The following is a 24,131-nucleotide window of genomic DNA, read 5'->3' as shown; positions in this document are numbered from 1 at the left end:
TGTCTTCCTTAAGTTAAATTTAACATTAGCGTGGTATAAATCTTTACAAGCACACTACCACATCCTCATAGGAAATACTAATTTTTTGCCATATACTGGGCGTTTATTAACTACTTGCACACACTTTAAAGAGCAAATCTTTGACTAATTTTAAGATAAAAGTTCACGTGAACGTGGGTCCGCATCGGCTTGGTTTTTGAGATATTGAGCTTCAAAAAAAGTCTTTGGTTGGTATTTTGATTATATTTTTATTATTCAATAACAAGTAAATTAGACGAAATTCTGGATACTGGAAGCATCGGTGATGAGAAATTCAAATATTTACTTAATTTTTTGTTTAAATTTGGAAGGTGCCACTTACAGTATATATTTGTCGCTAAAAGTAGCCGTTTTGGAAAAAGACGAGTTTAAATTTTGGACCATTCAGTTATTCCTTTTTCTAAGATTTTGTTCATTCTGGACTGAAATTTTTTTTAATTAGTGACTTCAATTGACCCCACACAAAATAATCCAAAGGATTCAAATCTGGCGATCTGGAAGGCCAAGCTTGCGGTCCCGCCCTTCTTATCTAACGGTTAGGATAATTCTCATCCAAAATTAAGAATTACGAACTTTTATTTTTATATAATTTTTATTAATTTGTAAAGTAATAGCATATTACGGTAAGTAATGTACTTTTTCCGCTTGTTTCTCAAAAACTCTCAGTAATATATTTTACGAACTTTCAAGGCGGATTTAAGTTTAAGCTCGTTTTTTTTTTCAAAATGGTTACTTTCAGCGATAAATACTAAGAGTTAGGGTTATTTAAATTCTGGTACCACACCGTATGTGGCGCCCTCTAACATTAAACAAAAAATTAAGTAAATATTTGAGTTTCTCATCATCGATGCTCTTAACAGCCAGAATTTTGTCAAATTAACATATTACTCATCAAAAATATAATCGATTATATATATTTTTTAATGAAGTCCTGTATCTCGTGAACCAACCGATACGAACCCGCGTTTTTCGAACCTTTTTACCTTGGAACCAATCGAAGATTCACTCTTTAGAGCTTTTACGAATAGTCAATAAACACCCTGTGTATTTTACCAATTTATCGCACACTAATTGCAGTCGTCGGGACGATGCGACGAGGAGTGTGGTAAAAGTATTTTCTCATGTATTATATAACGTTTTTTTTTTCTATTTCGCTGTAAATTGCAATGAACATGAAAGCTTTACCGCACTCTTATGGCCTCAAAACAGAATTAGAACGAGATTCTTTCGTCAGTTTTTTTTTGAGGTTTACCCTTTGATATTTGGAAACACCATTGATGAATCTGTGGTATTTGCTAATTTTATGGGCCCAGACCGAGCAGGTAGATTATCAGTCGTCCACGTAGCAACTTGGACTGTTGCGACATGAAATATCCAACCTAATTATCGCACAAATACAGAAAAGCGCTATATAGGGCGTGGAAATAAAATGGCTTTACTGCACGCTCGCACGAAAATAACTTTTATCGGTCTCCTTAAGCGATGAAACTACATATGCGTCACTTTTCTCCTATTTAACCCAGTCTCTATCGATTACCATTTACGAGATTCCGATGCTGGACATCCTTATCTTGGAGTTACGATATAGTCGGATAAGATATATAGCTCCTGTAGGGTTGGAGCACATATATTTTAAAAGGGGGGCCCATTTTTCAGCCTGCAGCCACGTCCCGCTGTCGTCAGAGCACAATGCGAAATTATCTATTATGCGGATTGGGATTTTTTCTCCAAAAGCAAACAGTGCAATAATCGTGCCATTTCGAAAAATTTCAAAATTTCGTCCAACGAACACTGCACATTCCCAACATCCGATCCGAGCACAATCCTCATCACAATTCAAAGACAACTGCTCGAGGTAATAAAGCATTATTTTACAATTTTAAGTTGAGCCCTTCGGGAATCTCATCCCTTCGGGGGAGGAATTCAAATTATCTTGCAGCGAAATCATCAAATATTTTCACCTTTAAACATCGATTAACAAGGTCGCAATGAAAAAATCTCATAACCTGATCCCCAGCAGAGAAATTCATTCAGCACATTAAGAAAACCCGTGAAATGACCTGAAGTTGGTCCCTTTTTCGCAGGAGAGTCCCAAAGTTGTTTTTGCGAGTTGTATAATATAAAAATGACGGCTTCCTTTCTTTTGGGCAAGGTCAGGATAAGAGATATCTGGTCGCGTGTCGTAAGACTTTTTCTGGGGTTTGGGTTAGAGGCTCTTGATTCGATTAATTCGATAAAAGGGATGCGAATTTTAATCTGGAAGAGGCTTTATTTAACGTTCCCTCCTTAACGGCCGGTATCTGAGACCGAAGGGGTAAATTATATTAAATAGTTTTGAAGCGCCCCCAATTATAACGTCGGCCTCATTAGTATTCAGTAACTTCATTAATTCTAATGATGCGTTCAGCGTGCAAGTGGCGTGTTTTAATATTAAAAAATCACGTTAAAAAAATGTCGGTTCTTATGAATCTCATCTATGCGACATTACTTTTAGCGAACCTTTGCATTGATATTATGCATATTACATTTAAATTTAAAGTGCTCGATTTTCTCGAGATTTCTGTTAAGAATTCCTCATTATTCAAATTTAAACAAGGTGATTATCAATTTTATAACTTAATGCGGAAAAAAGCCTCATCATTTTCTCATACGAGTCTAAACTGGGCCATAGAGCAGCGGAAGCAAGTCGCACCGTCAGCGGCGCATTCGGCGAAGCAACGACTGACGAACGCACGCTACAACGTTTGTTCCAAAAATTTCGCAATGGAGATGAGACACTCCAAGATGGAGGAGGGCCCTCGACGAAAGACAGCCATGGATAATGACCAATTGAGGGCTTGGGTGGAGATGAATCGCACAACAGTTCGAGAACTTGCAGGAAATTTAGGTGTTACAATTGGAACAACTTCCAACCACCTGAGAGAACTTCGATAAGTGGAGTCCACGTGGATCGAACGAACATCGGAAGCGTATTCGGTTTGAGGTTGCGTCGTCGCTCATTTGGCGCAACAATAATGATCAATTTCTCGACCGGATTGTGACGCGTGATGAAAAGTGTACGATAACCGACGGCTCAATGATTGGACCGTGGTCAAGCTGCACAGCATTTCCCAAAGCCAAAGTTGCACTAAAAGAAAGTGATGGTGACTCTTTTGGTGGTCTGCGTTCGCGAATGGGGGCGCAGCGATTGGGGCAGAGTTATGCCGTCACCAAATGCACCTAAAACTTCGTCAACATCATCCAACATTGGTCAATAGAAAATGATCGGATCTGCTCCGCGACGACTGTCGCACGATTGACCCTACTATAATTAAACCAGTTGGACTATGAAATCCCGCCACGTCCGCCGTACTCTCCAGACTGTTATTCCACGGACTACCACTTCTTTAAATATTTGGGCAATTTCTTAAGACATAAATATTTAAGAAACCAAGACGATGCCAAAAATGCCTTCAATGATTTCATCGCTTTCAGACCTCCGGAATTTCACGTTACTGGCATAAATAAACTTCTGGCTCGTTGGTCAAAGTGTGTTGGAATCGAATAGTTCCTATCTCGACTAATAAAGTTTTGTTTTGCTTGAAGCACATGCGTTAAAGTTTAAGGTCAAAAAACGGCATTATTTTTTAAACAACCTAACAGATCGTTGCCGGAGTGGTTACAGTAGTATAGTGATAATTATTTTTTGGCCTTATGAATTTTAAATTCCTCCTGAGTTCACTCCAAAGCGACCCTTAAGAATCGGCATGCTTGCATCTCAGAAAAAATGCACGTTAGCATCCTACATCTTCAAGTCCTGCAGGGATGTCATGCTTTTATCCTTCATGCATGATGATGACTCAAAATAGATGAAAGACCATCAAAAGTAGATAGAACTCTGGATATTAACTCTACGAAAGAAGGGGTCGATATCTTGGACGACATGTGCCAAGATTAGAACTGCGCCAGGGCCACTTCCAGATGGCTTATGTTAATTGTTTATACTCTCCTAAACATTGCAGGCCTTAATTCGTGCAGCGTCCGTAAAAACGCTAAAGATGTAGTTTAGAAGCAGCCAAGGGGTCCGTTTCTGGATAATTCAGGAATAGGGTTACTGAAGGGACATGTTCGAAGGCGAGTCTATCGAGGGCACATTCCAAGAAACATCAAAATAAGACTTATGAATATGGTTTCATTGGACGTTCCATAACTAACGCGAAACCTCTCCAGACCAAGCGCCTTCGGGTGATGTAATTGGTGTAATAACAAGGAGAATAGGAGCGCCGAAGATTCTTGCACAAAATGCCCTGAGTTTATGTGTTTAGAGCACATACAGTGCGTCTATTCTGAAGGCTACGGGGAACTTGAGTGAATTCAAAAATAGCAGAAAAATATTTTCTCTTCGTTTCACGTTGTTTTTTCCTATTCTGCAATTACTGCCATTTCGTTCTTTGGTTATTATCATAAGCATAAGCGTCCTTTACCTTGTCTGGCATAAAAGCATTCTTATTTCTCGTTGAGCAGATGCCGAGTCTCGTAGAATGGCGTTAACGAATATGTAATGTTATTGCGCGTTAAGGAAGAAGGGTTAATTATCAAATTCCTTTTTGGGCACTGTTTGACGACAATTATTACCATTTTTTGTCATGAACGGAAATTGGCTAAATAAAAACTGAAGAATATTCTTTTTGGCCCGAAACGAACGGAAATGTAACCCGACCCCACCTTGCTCGTAGGACGAATTCTGTAGGACATACAATGGTAAATAGAGATTCGCATATCGCACACATCTCTTAATACGTCTGTGCGAGGCTTAATAAAAGGGACTTCCTGTCGAGCATCAAATAAAAAAGAGAACATAAAAGTTTAAATGTTTGAACAGGTTCAACGGGCCTTTTGAGATTTTTAAGGGGTTAGATTCGAACTCTTCATGTCTGAGAATTCTATTTGCCGAACCGGTTCTCATTTACCGCGTATGATATTGAGTATGATAGTCTTGACTATGGACCCCTGAAAGCATTCGTCGTGGCTACTGCTCATCGAAGAGACTTGATAACCTGAGATATTGTTTATAATGCTGTTTACATTCCAGTTATTAACAAAAATAAAATACCGTTTTCGGACACATTAAGAAAGTGGTGCGTGGTATTTTTACATACCCGGACACACCAGATTTTCTCAGCTTTTCCTCCAGCTTTCCACTGATTTTTTTTTGTTTTCTCTGCTAAACTTTCCACCTTAATGGTTTTTGTTAAATCGCCATCTCGACGTTCTTCTTCCTCGACTAACGTCAAACCCCCGGCGCACGCATCTGACTTTTGCACCGCTTCAAATTGCAAATTCAAAAATGAAAAGAGGAACTCTCCATTTCGAAATACGTGAAACACATTGGCGTAGCTTGAACAGCTTAGTAAGGACAAAAGTTTTATTGTCGCAGTTGAAGAAGCAAATTGGTTGGAGCTTCGAAATCCATTCTGCACATTGGATGTGTCTTGGATAATTGAGCAGGGACGTGTTGGCAAATATTTTATTTTAAAAATATCGTTTTTTCTGTGGGTTGGAATGCGCCGAAAAAGCGCCTGAATTGTAATAGACGAAGAAGCAAATTCCAGGATAAAATGTGAATATTTTAGGGCAAAAAGTGAGTACGAAACTTTAGAATATTTCGATTTTTTTCTGTTTCTCAAATTATAATTTTAAAAGCCATTTTAGATGGCATTGAGCCCTTTTCTTAATTCCCTTTCTGACTCCGGACTAAGTATAAAATTTAAGAATACGAAGAGGAAAATTTGGAAAATTCAACAGTGTGTGTACCAATTGTGTCAAAATCCGAACTCTACAATGGGGTAACTCGGTTTTTGACATTAGCGATTTGGTAAAAATGCACACTAAGCAGCCCCTTTTGGAAGCATCTTTGATCACCCCTGCCTATAGAGAAAAATCTGTTAAAACTACTTCTAAAATAGTTAATTTTTCGTGTATTTTTTAAAATTTTTTATATATTATTACTGCACGTATTGCTGAAAATGCAATTTTTGACATTCTTTGCAGTATCGGACAAAAAATTCAAATCAGAATTAAATTAATTTTATTACTCAATCAAAAATGTGGTTTTGTTTGATCAATTAATGGACGTTTTGTTTTGCAATTTGCGCAAAAAATTCAATTTGGATTTGTGCCAGTTGGAAGAAAATCAAAACGATCCAAGCTTTCCAGACTAAGCGCCAAACAAATATCGTCAATTCTCCTTGATTAATTATTAATTTTTAATTAATACTTAATTAGATTCGGTAAAATGTTGCTTAATGAGAAATTATTAGGTTGGGGCCTTAAACTTAAAAAAATGTATGAATCCGGTTTTATAAGATGGGTGAAAACGGTTTTCTAATCATGATACATTTTCTTTTAGTGCAATCTTCTCAACATCACTATTCCTACGTTATCTGTGAAAGATAGAAAGTAAAATATGTTTTCTCTAGATTATGAATAAATATGGAACAAAAAGGTGGTGGGAGATAACTCTAATATAAAGTTAACTCATAAATATGAATTATTATCTAACCCTAATTATTTAACTTTTTTGCTAAGATAATCTAATCTGAAACGTATGAATTACAATTTAGGAATAATTCCTTCCGTGCCTATTTCATTGTAGTCGAATGATTACCACTTACGAAATCGTCCATCTGCACTCCTCACATAACGTTTCGTACCACACCCACCACGCCCACGTCAAAGAGGCGGAAATGGAATATTACCACACATACCATCCACCACCCACCAATATGTCCCCTGGTTAAAATTAAATCCGCAAATGAGGTTCCGGTTGAGGTGCATTTCCTGTGAATTTAGGGCCAACCTGTTTATCCGGCATGCACCTGATGATGACCTTGCCTTGACCTACCTTAAAAACTACTGACCATCGGGTTTTGCTGCCTGACCCTTTCTAAGGGTCAGGTGTATCCTTTGTGTGGTGATTTAAAGGGGTGTTTATTATGCATAACGCGATTAAATTCACATTTTTTTTTCATTCTTTGGGCAGAACCATATGAAAAATAAAAATGGTCTGTCACGAGCTGCTATACAGGGGATTTATTAAGTACTGGTACAAACTTTAAAGAGGGAATCTCTGACTAGTTTTAAGATAAAAATTCATGAGAACATGGGTTCGTATCGGCTTGTTTCTTGATATACAGGGCTTCAACAACATTTTTTTTTTTGGTATTTTGATGATATTTTTTAACCACGAATTTTATTATTTGTCGCTGAAAGAAGCCGCGTTGAAAAAAAAATGGGTTTAAACTTAAACCTGCGTTGGAAGTTTGTAAGTTGAATTACCGAGAGTTTTGGAAAAATAAACCGCAAAATGTGCCTTTTTCTTGATTGTATTATGGTGTGACAGACTTAGATCATCTACAAGACTAAAACTAAACGACTTTTGCAAATACGTTAACAATATTAACAATAATTGCCGAAAATGATTGCCGCCTACTGCAACGCACACGTCAATTCGCCTTAACATCGATTGGCGAACTCTTTCGAATATACCTGGTGTCAGATTTATAACAGCACACGGTTCAAACATCGTTTTTGTTAGATGGATCTTGTTCATTTTGTACTGGAGTTTTTTAGCTTAGTTCAAGTGACCAAAAAATAATCCAAAGGGTTCAAATCTGACGATTTGTAAGGCCTTTTCGACGCCGTTTTTTTATCGTAATGTGGAAAACCTGCTGTGTTCCAACGTTAACACCCCAAAAACATGTGAAAATGTACTTTCGGAAATGCAGTAATGGAACGAATCATGAATTGAGATAAGAGTGTTGATATCAACTTCCAGTATATCTGTAATTTTCATCATATTTTTACGGAAGTTGGTCCATCTCCATTAGTATAACTATAAAACTGATTCTTTTCCCAGAATATCTCTCCTACAATGGACAACCAGCATTTTAGCTTGGAAAACTCATATCAGTCAACCTTTTCATACCAAGTACTTGCAACCAACCGAGCTACCAGAAGTTTACTTTCCAATTCACACGGAAGCAGGAGAAAATAATAACTCAAGCGAGGAAGTAGGTACCCTTTTTCCAAGTACCACGGGTGGTATGGAAGCAAGCCAAATTTTTTAAAAAAGGTTTAGCATACCTGCTAAACGTAGGTTTTACCAACCGAGGGTTCAAGAGGTGTGAAAAACGTGCTACATGGCGCCTAAGTAGTTATCATCATAAACCCGGCACATTCCTCGAGAGCAGAAAAGAAAAGAATGTTTCTAACCTGCCCATATGGGACCTTTTGGATGCTATAATGCCCTCCTTATACCTTTCTTGGCTCGTGCCTGTTTTGACCTGCTGCTCGCAGATAAAGTAAAATTTACATGCTTTGCTTAGGTCGTTTATTGCAGAAGAAGCTGGCTAGAATTAGCAATTCTTTTAAATGGACATTTTTAACCTGCTCCAGGTAGATTCTCCAGCTATAATCCAAGTGATCTTTACCTGTTGTTAGGCTCGTGCCATACAAGGTGAGAATTTTAGAATGGCAACCTTTTCTTTCAAATAAGGCTAAAAGTAGTTACAATAATAATTGGTGTAATTTAGTCCATTTGTACACTTTTAAGGTGTGATTCTCATTAGAGACTATGAGTGCCACCAGATAAAATTTCTGGGAACTATGGTGAGTTTCGCGTTTTCACGGAATTATCGTCCAGGTAAAGTTGACCCCAGATTCGTCTAGGGGCCCTAATAGTAACAGACAGATGCAAATTTCACTTCTAAAACTGAAATAGTAATTTAATCGTTTCAAATTTTAATATTTGAATTTTTTCTATTCGGGTGCACGAAAAGGCACTGAAATGCGAGTACGAGAAAGTCTCCTTCAAGTGTATTCGTCCGTCTCCAAGTCGATAGGAAAATGACTATTTTCATCTCCTCACAGAACCATCCCGAACTTCTCAAATTCACTTTCCATCATTGGCTTCGTCAGAAAGCTCTTAAAGTTTTAAATTCAATGAAAGGAAGTTGTAAATTTCGTTGCTCTTCGATCTCCCGGACCATTTTTGGATAAAGCTAATAGTGTGTTAGAGAATTTGATACCTCAATATTTGCAAATATTTATACGAAAGGCAGCTTGCTGAATTTTCTAAATAATATTGAAAATTAAGGACCTTAGGGTAACGTTAAGCGGTAAACACGGAGGTTATTAGCAGTCGCAGAAAATGTTGTTTATTCATTTGAGAAGTCAAAGAAATATTCATACAGAAAAAGGTGAAAACTTGTTTTGAATATCGAATTTCGCAAGTCCTTCCCTTAGTTAGAGACTATTTATTTGAAATAAAAGATCAATGGAAGAAGTGCCTATTTACTTTACGTTTTTCCGTTGCTTTAAAGTACCATACGAGTATTTACTCGTCACGAGAATTTGGCATTCTCAAGTCAATATAAGAAATGCTTGATGGAAGCTCAAGCTTTATTTCTATAACATATTTACTTTAGAGATATGTAGACAAAACCACAGTCGAGAAAGGGACTTTCTCAATTTAGGAAAATATATCATCGTTACGCATAAGTGAACCTGAGAATACTCAACATGATGCATCAATATTTACTTCAAGAATTTACTTTTTAAGATATATGAGCCGCCCAAGAAGAAACATGGAAATTCATTCAGGAAGCTTCAGATGAGACAGATGGGTAATCATGTATAAGTTAGCAGACGAATTTTTCGAGTTAGATATACTTGAAACTACTTTCAATTAGATTTTTAATGCATATTATCCTTGCATAGCTTATACAGTCTTTGAAATGGTCAACTGATATTTTAATATTTTAAACAGCACCCATCGGTTTTTGAGATATCAACGATATTCCAAAATCACGATCCAACTTGATTGCCCATAGGTGGTGCAACAGATGCTCGATAATATGAACTAATTGAAACCAACTGCAGTTCACATCATCGAAATGTTTACATTAGCGGACGAAATTTAAATACCGTGTATCCCCAGATATGTGAACCGACTCTTGTAAAAGGTTAAAAAAAAATCGATTAAAATTTTCGTATTATGAGGTTCAGCCCTGTTTGATTAAAGACTCATTTCAAACATAATATCCCTTTTCGAAAATCAAATTTGGTCTATGGGTTTGTCTTAATTCTAAACAACTTCCCTTAATAACATTAAGTCGTATTTCACACAGAAAAGACACTTTACAGGAAAATAGATTTTTGAAAATTTCCGAGACATACGTGACCATCTATTGTCCGAGACTCACTATTTTCAATAAATCAAGAACAGCAACATTGGATCGCAATTATTCCCTAATTAACATTTAGGTACCTTCATCTTCATCTTGGTCATCAGTTTAAAAGAGGTTGTTCCAGCATTTTTTAATTGTTTGCTGATTTAACACAACATAACTATAAATTTAACAGAGGTTCTCGTAATGTTAACCGTCGCCAAGAACTAGTGTACGTAATAGAGCGTAGCATTGTTTACGTTACCGAGCGTATGCTATAACGTCTGTCCTCCACGATCGCAACCAAATAATAGTTCCTGTAATCAAATGCTGCAAAGCATACAGGGATGGAATGAAAAGAGCTGGAATTGGTGCCGGTTATTATTGACTCCCTCTTCTTCAGCATCTAGGTAAATACCATTTAATTAAATTACAAGAGTAAATGGATATTTCGATCAAGGCTCAGGAAAGTCTGGAGAACTACTGAAAAATGTTAAAAAAAGCAACGTTTAAAAATACTTTTATTTGGTAACAACCATGTTATATTGTGGGTTCACTATAACACAACAACTTCGATTAATTTTCAAAATTGTCATCAAGTGTCTGAAGCAGGAATTCGACATTATTTGACTTTCCTGCCTCATTCTCTGCCCAGACGAAGACATCGTAAACATTATCTTTCTTAAGGTTGTCTACGTGAATTACAACGGGATTTGTGCGATGATCATTACCCTCTACTGTTAGTTTGTACTGCTGCTGATGATTCACACCTAAAATTCACAGCTGCATTCCTTTCCAGAGATTACAAAAAAATACTTACCAATTATTTGGACTACCAAAGTAAACTCGCACCTATATGTTTTATAAGAGGGTACATTGAAGACGAGGTCAGCAGATGTGGTGTTAGTGTCTTTACTCACAAGTTGCAGAACAGGCGGTGGTGCTTTTAGATGGGTTAGGTTAGTTATAAAACAGCAATAGCAAACTCCATGCAAGACCTACCATTTGGCATTGTTCTAATTGTTTCTTGAGCTGTAGGAGCTGAAGCCGCAGTGTCTTCAACAACAGCCTTAACCTGAAATGTGTAGGTCATACACGGGTCAGGTTTATGAATTGTGAATTTTGTATCTTTTTGGGATACAGTTACAGGTTCACTGTCTTCAGAGAAATAGGTCACTTCGTAGGACGAAACACAGGTAACTAAAGAACTATCTTCCAATTCCCATTGGAACGAAAGGGCATCTGAAGTGATTGAGGTGGTACCCAGTGAAATTTTAAGATTGGCATCTGGAACAAGGAATCATCATTTTTTGTAATAAGATGTGCTGGGGTCAATAGATCAAAGTACGGACAACTTTATGTGTTATTTGGTCTGCATTCATCGCTTTAGATTTTTCCGGTTTGCAAACCTAATTTTCTGTTTTTTTTTTTAAATGTCAAGAGCTTCTTGTATTTTTGGCATTAATTAGAACGTTTGGCCCAAAGGTCGATATCTTCAGTTGCTTCGATTTTTTAGAAAATTATAGCAGAGACGTGCTTACTGTTCAGTTTTCGTCTACTTCTTTCTCCCCCCACTATTTATTAATATATTTATCGATTGTTCATGTAGTATTATATTTCTTGTATATCAATTTTTACTTTTTCAATTGAACTGGTGTGGCGACTTTTTCTGTAGCACCGTCAATGCACAGCGCTCTTCAGCAGAGCTACATTCTTCCAGATTTCTCGCAACATTTTTGGTTCGCAATAGTTTTTCCGTATGGTACCTTGAACTCTTCTGAAACCTCGATTTTCATTTTTACTTCTAGGACCCGGAGCATCAGTGTTTTTCATCAACTCCAAGTCACACTCTGCTTTAACCAAGATATTAATTTTTTTGTGTTCCAATTGAGAGATGAAGCCTTGACTGGAATCGCAAGGACTCGGCAGACTAAGCACTTCATCGTGCCACTAAGTGGTGCCACTCGGTCTTTGTCGCGGGTTTTGTGCTTCGCGACACATGGACCGAATGTCGCTCATCAGTGGCGCGACGAAATCGCCCAGCCGAGGGAACCTTAAATCTGCACGATTTAACGCTACAGGCGGTTCTATAATTTGCATAATTAATCCTACATCTCAACCATGAAATTCTTATGTAAAAATATTAACATTGAGTATTAAAGTTAATTTACTTATGTCTATTATTAGGTAACAAGAAAATAATAAGTTCGACAATGTTAAAGTACATTTCTTCATCGTAGTATATTTTGCAACTGGTGCCAAAAATAGCACTTTTTACATCGCTGAGATAGACCGCTGCCACGAACTGAAAGCAAGTATTATGAGTGTGATAAATAGTTTTCACACCGACTTTTCCTACTATTTCTATTAATCGCAGATTACTTGCTGTTGCCATTCAATCTGGTCCTAACTTGTCAGAAGCTGAACGAGAATAATATTATCGCATGGATCCAAAAGAAAATATCGTGTCGATTTTTAAATTTTTTCTTCAGTTTAAAATCAAACCTGACGGGCGTCCAACTCCCAAAATTCAGTTAAAACTATTAAATTAGCAAAACTTATCTGTAAGTCCGCAAAAGCAATGAGTGGTCAAGTAGAAGACGTTGGGCAATGCAGCGACACGTGTTTCTATTTACTGGCTTCATCAGGCATATGCGCATACAAAGGAGGTACACACATTGTGCTGCATGTGTCCGAAGAGATACACACATGCGACTGTAGCCTGGAAAGGATAGAAGGAAAAAAAGGGAACCATAAATAGGTATCAGCTCAGCCTATTGTGGAACCACCCAAACTGCTTGTGGTCCTCTATTGTTTTTTTCTTCCATCCTTCTCAAGCTACAACCGCACGTGAATATCTCCCCGAACATGCGCAGCAGGACGTGTGTATACCCATTTTGTACATTAACATGTTTGATGGAACCAATAGCTAGAAACACGTGTCTCCGGGTTGCCCAATATCCTCTTTTTGTTTCCGTTTGAACGCTCGTTCCTTTTGTGAACTTGCCCCAAATATCTTCTACTTTTATGTTCATCTGCAGAAACTTTTCTTTTGTTAAAAATATTATTATGATAACGTTAAATATATAATGAAATTCTCTTTAGGCATTAAGCCTAAATATTTAACCGAAGTCTGCAAATAAGCTGTTATATAGTTTATTGGATATTTTCCTCTGGAAAGAGACAATATTATTATTGTTTGATTGACATGTGAAAAGTACACTTTTCGCACTCCGATGTATGTGCAGTGCATGTGCGCATGATCTGTGGTAGCTGCTAGTTTGCAATCTGCGACTCTTATGCTGTTACTGGTGCACTTTGGTTATTTTAAAGACGTTCGTTAATGTTTATTGGAGGAATAAGCGAAATCCAAATCCGAGCAAAATCTTGAGCACTACCTTCCTCATTTCAAATCATTTTTTTCACTTGAAAAAATTCCTAAAAGATGCCCTATATTTTAGGGCCCGCGCAATTATCATCACTGAGAAGTGAAGTTGCAAGTGCAGCGCAAAAACACTAGCTTCGACAAATAAATAAAACTTAATGGAAAAGTACCTTTAGAGATGTATGTGAAGAGGTCCTTTTCAGTGGTTGGTCCGGCAACGTGGTCGTACGAAATCGCACGAATGTTAAAAGTGTAGTTTTGGCATGAGAAAAGGGAACTTAAGTCTATTTCAGACTTGTTCACCGTGTACGTATACGGAATCTTCTGAACTGAATCATTAATATCTATTATGAATTCAGCGATGGTGCAGCCCGTAGAAGTAGTGGTCCATGTAAGGCGAAAGTTGGTGTCAATGGTGATGTTCTCAACTTTGCTAGGAACTAAAGATGGAAAACAGTTAATTATATAGACATCTCCATGAGAAAATCAACTAGTTTCAACTAATACCTTGCGGATAGTGCTTGGGTGTTCGAAGGTCCGTCGGTACAAGTGAACAAGATTAAGGTCAAAAAAGATAGTTTCTGGACATATAGAAATTTTTACCACGAATATCATACTATATTGTATTATCATTAAATTCAAAACTCTGACCATGCTAAATCACAGAATCTGAAGCATCACTTCAACTTTCAATAAACCTGTCTGCACAATCAAAATTGATTGATTTATAAGTTTTCACTAAATTTCAAAATAGGCGAGAAGTACAAAAATATTTACTGGGTGTTCAGGCGAACCCTCCATATAGAAGATCAACATGGGAAATCGGTTTTTGTTTATTTATTCATTTTTCGCCTGCATAGATTGTCCAATTGCAAAGCTTTGGCATGGAAATCGTAGCAGTCAAGAGTGACCATTGTTTCAATTTTTTTTTTCAGTTTTGTAATTAGAGTCGTTTTCCAAATGGATAATCCGTGTAAACGCAAAAAAATAAAAACCATTTTGCCATGTTAATCTTCCGTGTCCAGGGTTAGCCTGGACACCCGGTATACGGTATAAGCTATATAGCTAAAAGCATTTCAAAACTGTTCAAGAATTTTCACGTCCTTATCTCTTCTTAAGGCTACTTATTACTTACCGCAAGGGTCGGACCTAACGTAGGAAGTCGTTAAAAGCACAATTGCCAAAATAGTAAAATATTTCATTTTGAAGCAAATAAACAATTTAAAAGGTGCATTGAGAGCTTATATACTTTCTGTCTGCTATCGATTCTGTAGATTAATATTACTGATTTCATAACATCAATTATTTATTATCTGCCATACGTAGATAGTGATGAGAGACACTTCAATCTGCAATTTATAGTGCGTGCATTAATTGACGGAAACATCAATTTAGTCTAAATACGAAGTTTTCACTATTTTCCACAACTATCAGGATAACAATTTAGAGCTTCCTAGGCTTCAAGATCATTAAAACACCCATAAGGCTATAAGGGGAAAGGTATTGGCAGCCGTTACGAAAATCTCATCAATTTAAAAATTATGACGTATTTTTATGTTCTAGCTCAATATCTAGCAATCAACCTTTTAAATACCACAAAAATGTTCGTATTAGTTACTATATATTGCGTCAATCGGATCCATTACAAACCTAAATTGAATATACCATTCGTCATTCTGATTCACAGAAATTATTATTTTTATTTTCGAGTGAAATGAAGGTAGTGTATATGTATGTAATGAAGTATGTGATATTCACTCGACTCCCCATCATCATGATGCGAAGATGAGGGGTCTTGATCATTATGATGGTAGTCAGATTTCAGAAACATCGCAAACTTCAATAACCGACACCTAATTCGGATCACACATTTTACAAACGCTTTATACAGGGGGTAAATGAAATGGGTGGACATACCTTAAGGACTGATTTTAAATTCTAAAATATCAAGAGAACTTGTTATAAACGTGGATCCGCAAAATGTCTCCTGAGGGAGCTATGGCCTTTGGAAGGTGGTCCCCATGAAATACGGAATGGCGTGCAGAACCAGGGGGGAGCTACATTTACTTAACATATTCACGTATCCTTTAACTTTTCTCATAATATGATTTATTGTTTAAAATTGCATAGAAAAGGTACTCTTGAGAAACTATCGTGGGACAAACCGGTTAAGAGATATGTCGCTTTAGAGGAAATATTGCAAAGTGAGATGCTGAAATTGAGTCAAAATCAATTAAATATATATATATATATTCGAAGGGCGGTAGCTCTCTTAGAAGGCCTTTGTGGCTCCATGTATATACCAACTTTTCTTGATATTTTCGAATGTGAAATTAGTCTTTAAAATATGTCCCCCTTACCGTGGAAATATCAACAAACATTAAGCAATGAACTGAAACTTTATGTACCTTGAACGGTGGAATGTTTCTTAACGAAGAAGTATAATCTTCTCTTATAACCACGGGGGTAGTAGAACTCCTTAGGTTTTGAAACATTAAGCAGTCAGAATACTAAGAAACTTTCCAGGATAATTGAGAATTTTCACCTCATAGGTGATTATCAAGCTCATTTCAGTAACTAGATCCTTAATTTTGAGAAGTAGAGTGCTTCATAGGAAATATCCTCATATAAGGAAATCGAAATAAGCTTAACTCTATCTTAATCACAGTTAAAATTAGTGGGAATGTCGCTTCTAAGTCATTTTAGCAATCCTGCATTAGGAATAGATTGAATTTTATGTTATTTCAATCCGTGTTTACAATGATATGTCAGTACTCTTAGTTTTCAGAAAATTTTTAAATTATCCGCATTTCATGAATAGAACCGAAATTCGACATCAGGGTTCGATGGCCCCCGTGTTTTCCCCACTTGACACCACTGACCACTTTTTTCCAAATTGTTTTTCTTGAATAGAAAGTTTCGTGTTAGTATTGTCTCAAGAGTGTTTTGGCACGACTCCCAGCTTTTTACTTCGCAGATTATCCGTATTTTGTGATTTGTATGTCCATAGATTTTTAAAGAAAAACCATCTATAAACGAGCTAGAATCACTTATACCGCACTGAAAGTGTTTGTTTTGGTTTCTGCTTGTATTCTAGAATTAAAGTCGCTATCGTCCTTTAAACTGAAGAACATCGAGGCAATTCGCAATTAGAGACTTCACTGACGTAAATAAGTCTGCAACAAGTTATTTTTTTTCAATTTCCTCCTTGTACAAGAGATGCCCAAACTCTCTGCTTTTGCATATTTATGGACAAAATTTAATTTACCATCAACTGGAAAGCCATGTCCAGTGGACAACAACTTAATAGCGAAGGCGCAGCTAGTTTTCTAGATGTCCGAAGGTCCATTCATTATAAAAAAATTAAAATGTTGTCAAGCACTAACCGAAATCTTCCTCCCAGATTATCTTACATGCATATGTGATTAAGGACTTACAGCAGCTCAGACGACAAATCCTAGATTTTGATGATATTCTCGCCCTGTATTTAAACTTGACACTGTGCCGATATGTCTTTCGATTGCTGATATGCCCAGGGTGAGACTGGCGGCGGATCTTGCCAAAGTTCACGAGCTTATTGTATATGAAAAATAAATATAAAAACACTCAAATGTTGTTATCCGATTTTCCCTGGTTATAGAATTTTTTTTTTTTGCTTGAGCTCTCTTCGCGATAACAGTGCCTTTATTTATCAGTGATACTGATACTGATGGAACATTTATTTTCAAGTTCAATTAATGTGTCACAAAATGCCAAACATTCGTTCAAATTTAGAATATGCAAATTCCGCTCGACAGCTTCTGCAGCATTTATCAGTTGGCCTCCAAGATCTCCAGACCTCACATCATTAGACTATTTTTTGTGAGGCGGGTTTAGAAACGAAGTCTACTGATTGTAAGTGGACACTCGAGATGCACTAATTCAACATAATAGAAATGCTGCAGATGATATTAAGGGAAGACATGAAACAGTCAGGGGCGCAACGCTCTTCATAGATGAAGTAAAAAATGATTAAAAGTATCGACTTCTACTTCAAAAATGTTATTTTGTTAAAAATTTGTATGATATTTATGAATTTTTAAAATTTTATGTTTTAATTTTATTTATGCTAGAACTTATAATCAAATGAAAATCGAACAGTAACATTTAAGTTTTTTACAGTCATTTTTAATTTACAGTACGCCCCTGAAGTTTGGCACGATCCTCCCAACTCGCCCTGTGTACTCTAGAGAGAAGGAATCGTAATTGATGGATATATATATGTATATATATGTAACTTCTGGATAAAGGAATGGTGAAGTAAAAGAAAGAAGTCTGAGGGAGAGATTGGGAACTGACCGGCGCACCACCTGATTAGAGGCGAATCATTCCGGGTTTCACCCTTTCTCTACTAGGGTCATCTTCGACAATCACTCTATGAGTTTTCAGACCCCTCAAAGGACTCGCTTAACAACAAAATAAAGAAAACCATGTAGATTTTAGCTCAGATTTATTTTACACCCAGTTAACCATCATGAAAAATAAATTTACTAGCGTCTTCTATTGAGTGATTTATTTATTCGGTGTTGTAAACTGAAAAGCTAATTGCTGTGATTCTCCCACGTCGTTCACAGTCCAGGCGAGACCATCGTAAACACTATTAGGCGTAAGATTGTCCACGTCGATCGGAAGGACACGATTGCGCTGAGCATTGTCCACTACATCAAGAGTATACTTCTCATCGAGTCCTGGACCTAAAGATAAGTTTACAACAATGACTCATTGATTATTATCGCTCCAACGTAGTTTACCAGTTATTCTCACAACTAAAGTGAAACTGCATCTGTAATCTAAATAAGCCTGCACAGTGAAGAGAAATTCTGCACTCTCTGGTAAAATATTTTCTTTGGTGAGGCTAGGGATATCTGGTGGACCTATTTAAATAATTAAAAAATAATGCAACGGGACATATATAAAAACGATAGAAACTTACTAGTGGCAATTGCCCTAATACTTCCTTGAATTGATGGAGGTGTTATTTTTGCCTCATTAACTTCAGCATTAACTATCACGGTATAGTTCATGCAAGATTCAGTGGGTTTAATTGTGAAGCTTGGCGTGGTTACCTCTGTGTTTACTGGAGAGTCATTTTCATTCCAATAAACCACTTTATATCCGGTAATACATCTAGTTACTGATTGGTCCAAAAGATCCCAGTTAAAGGTAACACCAGATGTACTGCTGGTGATGCCAGTGAAAGCAACTCCAACATTATCACCTACAGCAAAGGATTAATTCGATAACATAAATATCTTGTGTGTAAAATGAATATTAACATAATTTATATGAAATATGAAAAATTGAAACATTGTTAATACCTGACGTAAGTCTAGTGGTGAGATCCATTTTGTTGGATGGTCCCGATACATGCTCTGTTGTAATTGCACGAATGTCAAATGTGTATTTCTTGCACAATTCAAGATCTACTTTTAATTTAGTCTCATTGTCATGGTAAGCTAGATTTACACCCCCTTCACTATCAATAATATCTATAAGGAACTCTTCGACACTGCACCCATTGGGGTTGGACACCCACGAAATCTCAGTTGCGCCTTCCAATGTGATATCATCAATTTTCCCAGGCTCTATGATGAGAAAAAATATTTAAATATAAATTTTGGTTTCTATTTGGAAAGTAATTTATATATGTTATATACAGGGTGTATGAAATGTCGTGAGATACCATTGCTATCTCCGAAACGATGAGTACGGCGAGGCGGGTTAAATTCGAGAAAATATGTCGAGCTTGGAGCTTTGTTAACATTGAAAAACAGTGTTGCCGATTTTCTTGTTTTTTGGGATATTGGGAAAAATTTGAAAAATGCAAAATTTTATTTTCATTGTAAATTGAAGACTAAAGGTCTTAAAAAATGTTTCATGCAAAAGTTTGACACTTTTTTTGGCTAGTGACGTGTGCGTTGTCTAAATTTTATAGTTGAGCTAGTTTTCGAGGTAGTGACTCCAACTATGTTGTTTTTAACAAGGACCAAGATGAGTTTTGGCAAAATTTTGAAAACTTTCATTAACGGCTTTTCAACGATGTGTCATATAATAACGTTTTCTAGCGTTTTGGTTTAAAAGAGACCATCATCAGAGTTTTTTCATAAATGTGAACGAAATTTTATTATAAACACGAACATGAACGAGTAAACAACAAACTTAAAATCTCAAAATAATAGTCAATTCTTAAAATTATTAATATTCAAAATGACCGAAATTCGAGTCAAAACAATAATGGTTTTATGTATGGGTCGACACGATCCCCTCATTAAACCCCCATGGGTTTCTCCATATGGGGTGTTATTAAGGATAAAGTTTATTAAATAACGTCAGAAAATGAAGAGGACCTTATTCGACAAATTAAAATTGCTTTGTTAAATAATATTCGAAACAAAGTTATTGTACATACCCGAAATTGTTTGCGAAACAATGGTTGATCAATTCTAAAATAAAATCTGAATATTTACAAAAGAAATCACAACCGAATCGATATTTGTCTTTACTATTGATTATTCACAGTGTATTAAGTAAAATATCAATAAGGAGCATCACTGAAATCGGAAATCACAACAAGGCTAAGATAAAAAAATCACTTTATTTACTTTATGACACAACCCATTGCATGTTGTTAACAACTTTTTGTTCGAGAGAAAAAGGCTCTTTTCATACTTACCGCAGGGATCGGACCTGGCGGAAGACCAAGATAACGCCACAACAGACAGAAGAACCAGAAACTTCATTTTGTAGGCAGTAGATTCGACAATTTGTCGCAAATAAATGCATCAGATATTTATATACCTTTGGCCTATCGGAATACAGATAAGCACAATTGATTTTATTAAATCAGTTGTTCCATATCATGTGTATGGTTTCACGTATATACGAGTGGCTGGAGCACTCGAATTTGCAACGCTTTCGTTATATATACGTAAAATATCTCAGTTAGTTTATAGCTCCAAATTTTCACCTTTAACTATCAATTATCCATAAATCTTTTGCGTCACGATCCAAGAAGGATACTGTATGTTACGTTAGGAACCAACGCGGGCAAGAGGTCAACAAAATGCCGGGGCGGAATTTGAAAAAATGATGTAATCAAATTTAAAAATAAATTTTCGTTAAAAAAATTTCTAAAATAATAATGAATTTTTGCTCGCTTTTCCTCTTGAGTAATAATAGTAATGAAGCGATTCCGAATAACAACCCGCCTACAGGGGAGTGACAAGGCATTTTCGAGTAAAAAAAATAAAAACAATAAAATAATAATAATAAAGAGAAAAGGCTGTAACAATAAATCACGCGAATCCTACCGAATTTCATCTTTTTAATACCTGTCTTTTCGGAGATGAGGCGATCCCTCCTCCCCCTCCATGGGGGGGAGGACCACAAAGCCATTTTCTTGTGAAAAAAATTATAATAATGTGACGTTGTCGCGAAACCGAGTGGTCTAAGCCGTTAGAGATAAATAACAACGTAAATCGGGTTGTGGTGTTTGAGTAGATGACTCATAAACGTATCTGATCGCTGAACTTCAAGTTCGACCCCTACGTCACTAGTACAGTCATACTGCCAGCATCAAAGTATAGAATCTTCTCGATGCAGCACCTCCCGATTTAGTCCCACATTGCCTGACCTCGCCTCGCGATGGATTTGGCTCCGTCTCGGCTCTTAGTAAGGAGGATACCAGCGAGAACATCCAGCTGGAAAGCACTTACTCTACCCCTACAAGATTATGAAAAGAAGACTTGGCCGCCGAGCTGAGCATGCTCAGAGCCACTGCCGCATAATAATAACATAACGAGTAGGATAAAGATGGTACCAGCGAGAATATCAAGCTGTGCATCATCTATTCTATGCCAATATAGTAATAAACAAACGCGCGTTGAAGTGAAATAACTTTAAGAAAGAAGTCTTCCTTAAGAAGTATTGTAAATTCACCCTGCAGTCCTAATACAAAAAAGTCGTACGTCCTATACGTATGTACCAAATATTGAATAGGCATTTTTACTCCATAGTAGTACTCCATGCTATCATAGATAACGTTCAGTTTTTACTAAGAAACAACAGTTATGATACACTCCTGATTCATGCGATGAGAATCTGCGTTTTGGCATGGGATAGTTGAAAGTTCTAGTTTCATACCTACTTTGGGGTAGCGCCTTCCGGAAAAATCCTCATTCTTAAAGGAAAACATCGTGCGTTCCTGACGATAAATTGCGGTCAGGACCTACAGCCAGAACCCTGCTAACATGCCCCTACGTGAATTTGTACTGCGCATGCCTGACATTGGTCGTACTACCCTGTTGCAATAAACAAATAACATGTCTTGGTTATCTAACGCTGAACAGGTTGATAAACTTCCCATTGAATAGCGAACGAAGCAGAATTTTCTGGTATCATGAACATACACATTTAATTACAAATGTTATCGATGTGAAGTCTCAAAAACTTGGCCGATGTCGCCAAGCGCAAATTGCCCTTTAATGACGGTAAATTGGATAGATACACAGTGGCTCTTGTGAGCAAGACCTATTGGTTTTTTTCCCGTACCAACGGTGTCCTCATTCGACCAATCGTAGACCATAGTGGCCGCACCGAAACATTGTCACGTCCATTATTGTTGTTGTTTTTCGTTTTATCCGCAGTTCGAAATGGCTCAGATACATTAACCAACTTCAGGAACAATGGATTTCCACACTGTTCCAAGTCTGGAAGGAATGGCATGGATCATTGTTTATTCAGTACCAATTGAGCCGCTTTCGGAGCAACTGATTTGCGTCATTTGTATCTGCTGCTTTATTTTGATCCCTTTTTTCATTATTCTCTACTACGTCGTTTACGATTTCTAAAGCGGTGTTCACCTTATCGCTTTTCTCATTACTCTATTGTTCCATTCCCCATACCATCTATTGTGACGCCAAATAAGGCACTGTTGCACCAGTAGAAATTTTTGCATCAAAAAGTGGTTCAATACAGGCAAATAGACATAGCGTTATATGCTCGTGAGCACCTACTGATTTCATTATCTACACACACTTGTCTAAGAAAAGAAATTCGTATTATATGTATGTATGAATAAAAATTGTGTCATTATGAGTGGGCATCAGATACATTTGAAGTTACTGATATTAGTTATAAGTGGACCGAAAATCACCGTAAAACGCTTAAAAGTATTTATTGTATATCACCTTTTACTCAAAATGCCTCGTGTTCTCCTTGAGATATTAAGGTGGTGATTTACAATGCACTATTGACATCAGCAAAGTCACATTGTCCTAACCAGGAATGAAACTGCAACAACTACGTTGGCAAATCTGTACAGGTGTTAGGTGGTTAAAGTTAAACGGTTGGAACACCGAGCATATATTATAATCATAGAAAATTCACTCAACCGCGGCGCTTTGATCTAGTTAGGTCAAAGCGTAGCTCCGAAAGACCCAAAGAGATCAGGTATTCACAATTCTCTCGCTTATTGAGCTCACTTTTATCATCTGATAATACGTTTAAATGGAGTTACTTTCTATACTTCCAGTGGGCAATAGGTGTCGAGTTAGCAAGGACGCGTTCAGGCATTTAGCCAAGTGAATTTTCTACGATTATATGTATTCGGTGGTTAAACTCCAAAAGTACTACTAGTTTGGTATATAATGTAGACTACAAAAATGTTGCTGAAATATAGAGTGTTAATTTTTTTTTGCTTTTGTTTCACACCTCCATTCAGTTTTTCAGATGTCCATAATTTGTATGTATCTGTGCCACTTTGTAGTGTTTGAATCTACACGACTACAATTAACAAATTGTTAGTGAAACCTCCATGATGATACTTTTTAGTGGGTCAAGGTTGGATTTGTAGCACGATCCCAAGCTTTTTCGCCACACGCCATTTCCAACAATGAATAATCAACAACAAATAAAATTTGTTGTTTATTATTGAATATATGAACTATTATTTGACCACATGGGTATTTGTTTATATTAATTTTATTGGGGGAGATCAAACAACAACACAGGCATATCAAGCTAGAATAAGTCGAACATTATTCAAGCTCTACAGGATTTATCCCAATCTACAGTGAATAATGAGCTCCAAAATTTTCCTCGAGTGGTAATTCAAATTTTCCAGCTTTTTAAAATAAACAATAATAATTTTTTTTATAACCTTCAATGCCCTTCAAAAGTCATACTCAAATTTTGTTATCATTAAGCATTATTTTTTAAATATATTTATCATATCTATTTGCTAGGCTTTTGTTTTGTAATCACTTATATGTATATCCAACGTCCACAGAGCATTTTGTCTTAGATTTTTCCCTTCTTTCCAATAAGTCACGAATATTTACTTTGCTTTGATTATTTTTGTCAATTTCGAGTGATTGATCTTTGATAAGTTAAAAATTAAACACATTTTTCCCCGTATGATGAACATGAAACATTAACGTTAAAAGGAAATTTGTTAAGTA

General features: G+C 36.6%; 2 protein-coding genes across 2 annotated transcripts; both read right to left on the bottom strand.

Moving 5' to 3' along the window:
• Positions 1-10,751: 10,751 nt before the first annotated feature.
• LOC136341060 (uncharacterized) lies at positions 10,752-14,926 on the bottom strand. Its single transcript, XM_066285648.1, has 5 exons — positions 14,768-14,926; positions 13,803-14,072; positions 11,250-11,534; positions 11,068-11,190; positions 10,752-11,017 (listed from the first exon to the last, which is right to left on the bottom strand). Exons 1-5 carry the CDS (start codon positions 14,832-14,834, stop codon positions 10,824-10,826), a joined length of 939 nt encoding a protein of 312 aa, XP_066141745.1. The 5' UTR covers positions 14,835-14,926; the 3' UTR covers positions 10,752-10,823.
• A 3,178-nt stretch (positions 14,927-18,104) lies between these two features.
• On the bottom strand, positions 18,105-20,493 carry LOC136341061 (uncharacterized). Its single transcript, XM_066285649.1, has 5 exons — positions 20,345-20,493; positions 18,990-19,256; positions 18,605-18,889; positions 18,423-18,545; positions 18,105-18,365 (listed from the first exon to the last, which is right to left on the bottom strand). The coding sequence occupies exons 1-5, from the start codon at positions 20,409-20,411 to the stop codon at positions 18,184-18,186; spliced, it is 924 nt and encodes a 307-aa protein (XP_066141746.1). The 5' UTR covers positions 20,412-20,493; the 3' UTR covers positions 18,105-18,183.
• Between the last annotated feature and the right edge of the window lie 3,638 nt (positions 20,494-24,131).

This window comes from Euwallacea fornicatus, chromosome 9, assembly GCF_040115645.1.
Source record: "Euwallacea fornicatus isolate EFF26 chromosome 9, ASM4011564v1, whole genome shotgun sequence".
In the NCBI taxonomy this organism is placed as follows: Eukaryota; Metazoa; Arthropoda; class Insecta; order Coleoptera; family Curculionidae; genus Euwallacea; species Euwallacea fornicatus.
This window is presented reverse-complemented; position numbering and strand designations above follow the sequence as displayed.

Bases quoted from the DNA above. Each gene is read 5' to 3' on its own strand.
- LOC136341061 (XM_066285649.1), bottom strand. From the start codon at position 20,411: ATGAAGTTTCTGGTTCTTCTGTCTGTTGTGGCGTTATCTTGGTCTTCC. The intron at 19,257-20,344 runs GTAAGTATGAAA...TTCTCATCATAG, and splicing joins CGCCAGGTCCGATCCCTGCG to AGCCTGGGAAAATTGATGAT. The intron at 18,366-18,422 runs GTAAACTACGTT...ACTTATCTTTAG, and splicing joins TTTAGTTGTGAGAATAACTG to GTCCAGGACTCGATGAGAAG.
- LOC136341060 (XM_066285648.1), bottom strand. From the start codon at position 14,834: ATGAAATATTTTACTATTTTGGCAATTGTGCTTTTAACGACTTCCTAC. The intron at 14,073-14,767 runs GTAAGTAATAAG...TTCCATCTTTAG, and splicing joins CGTTAGGTCCGACCCTTGCG to TTCCTAGCAAAGTTGAGAAC. The intron at 11,018-11,067 runs GTAAGTATTTTT...TGTGAATTTTAG, and splicing joins TTTGGTAGTCCAAATAATTG to GTGTGAATCATCAGCAGCAG.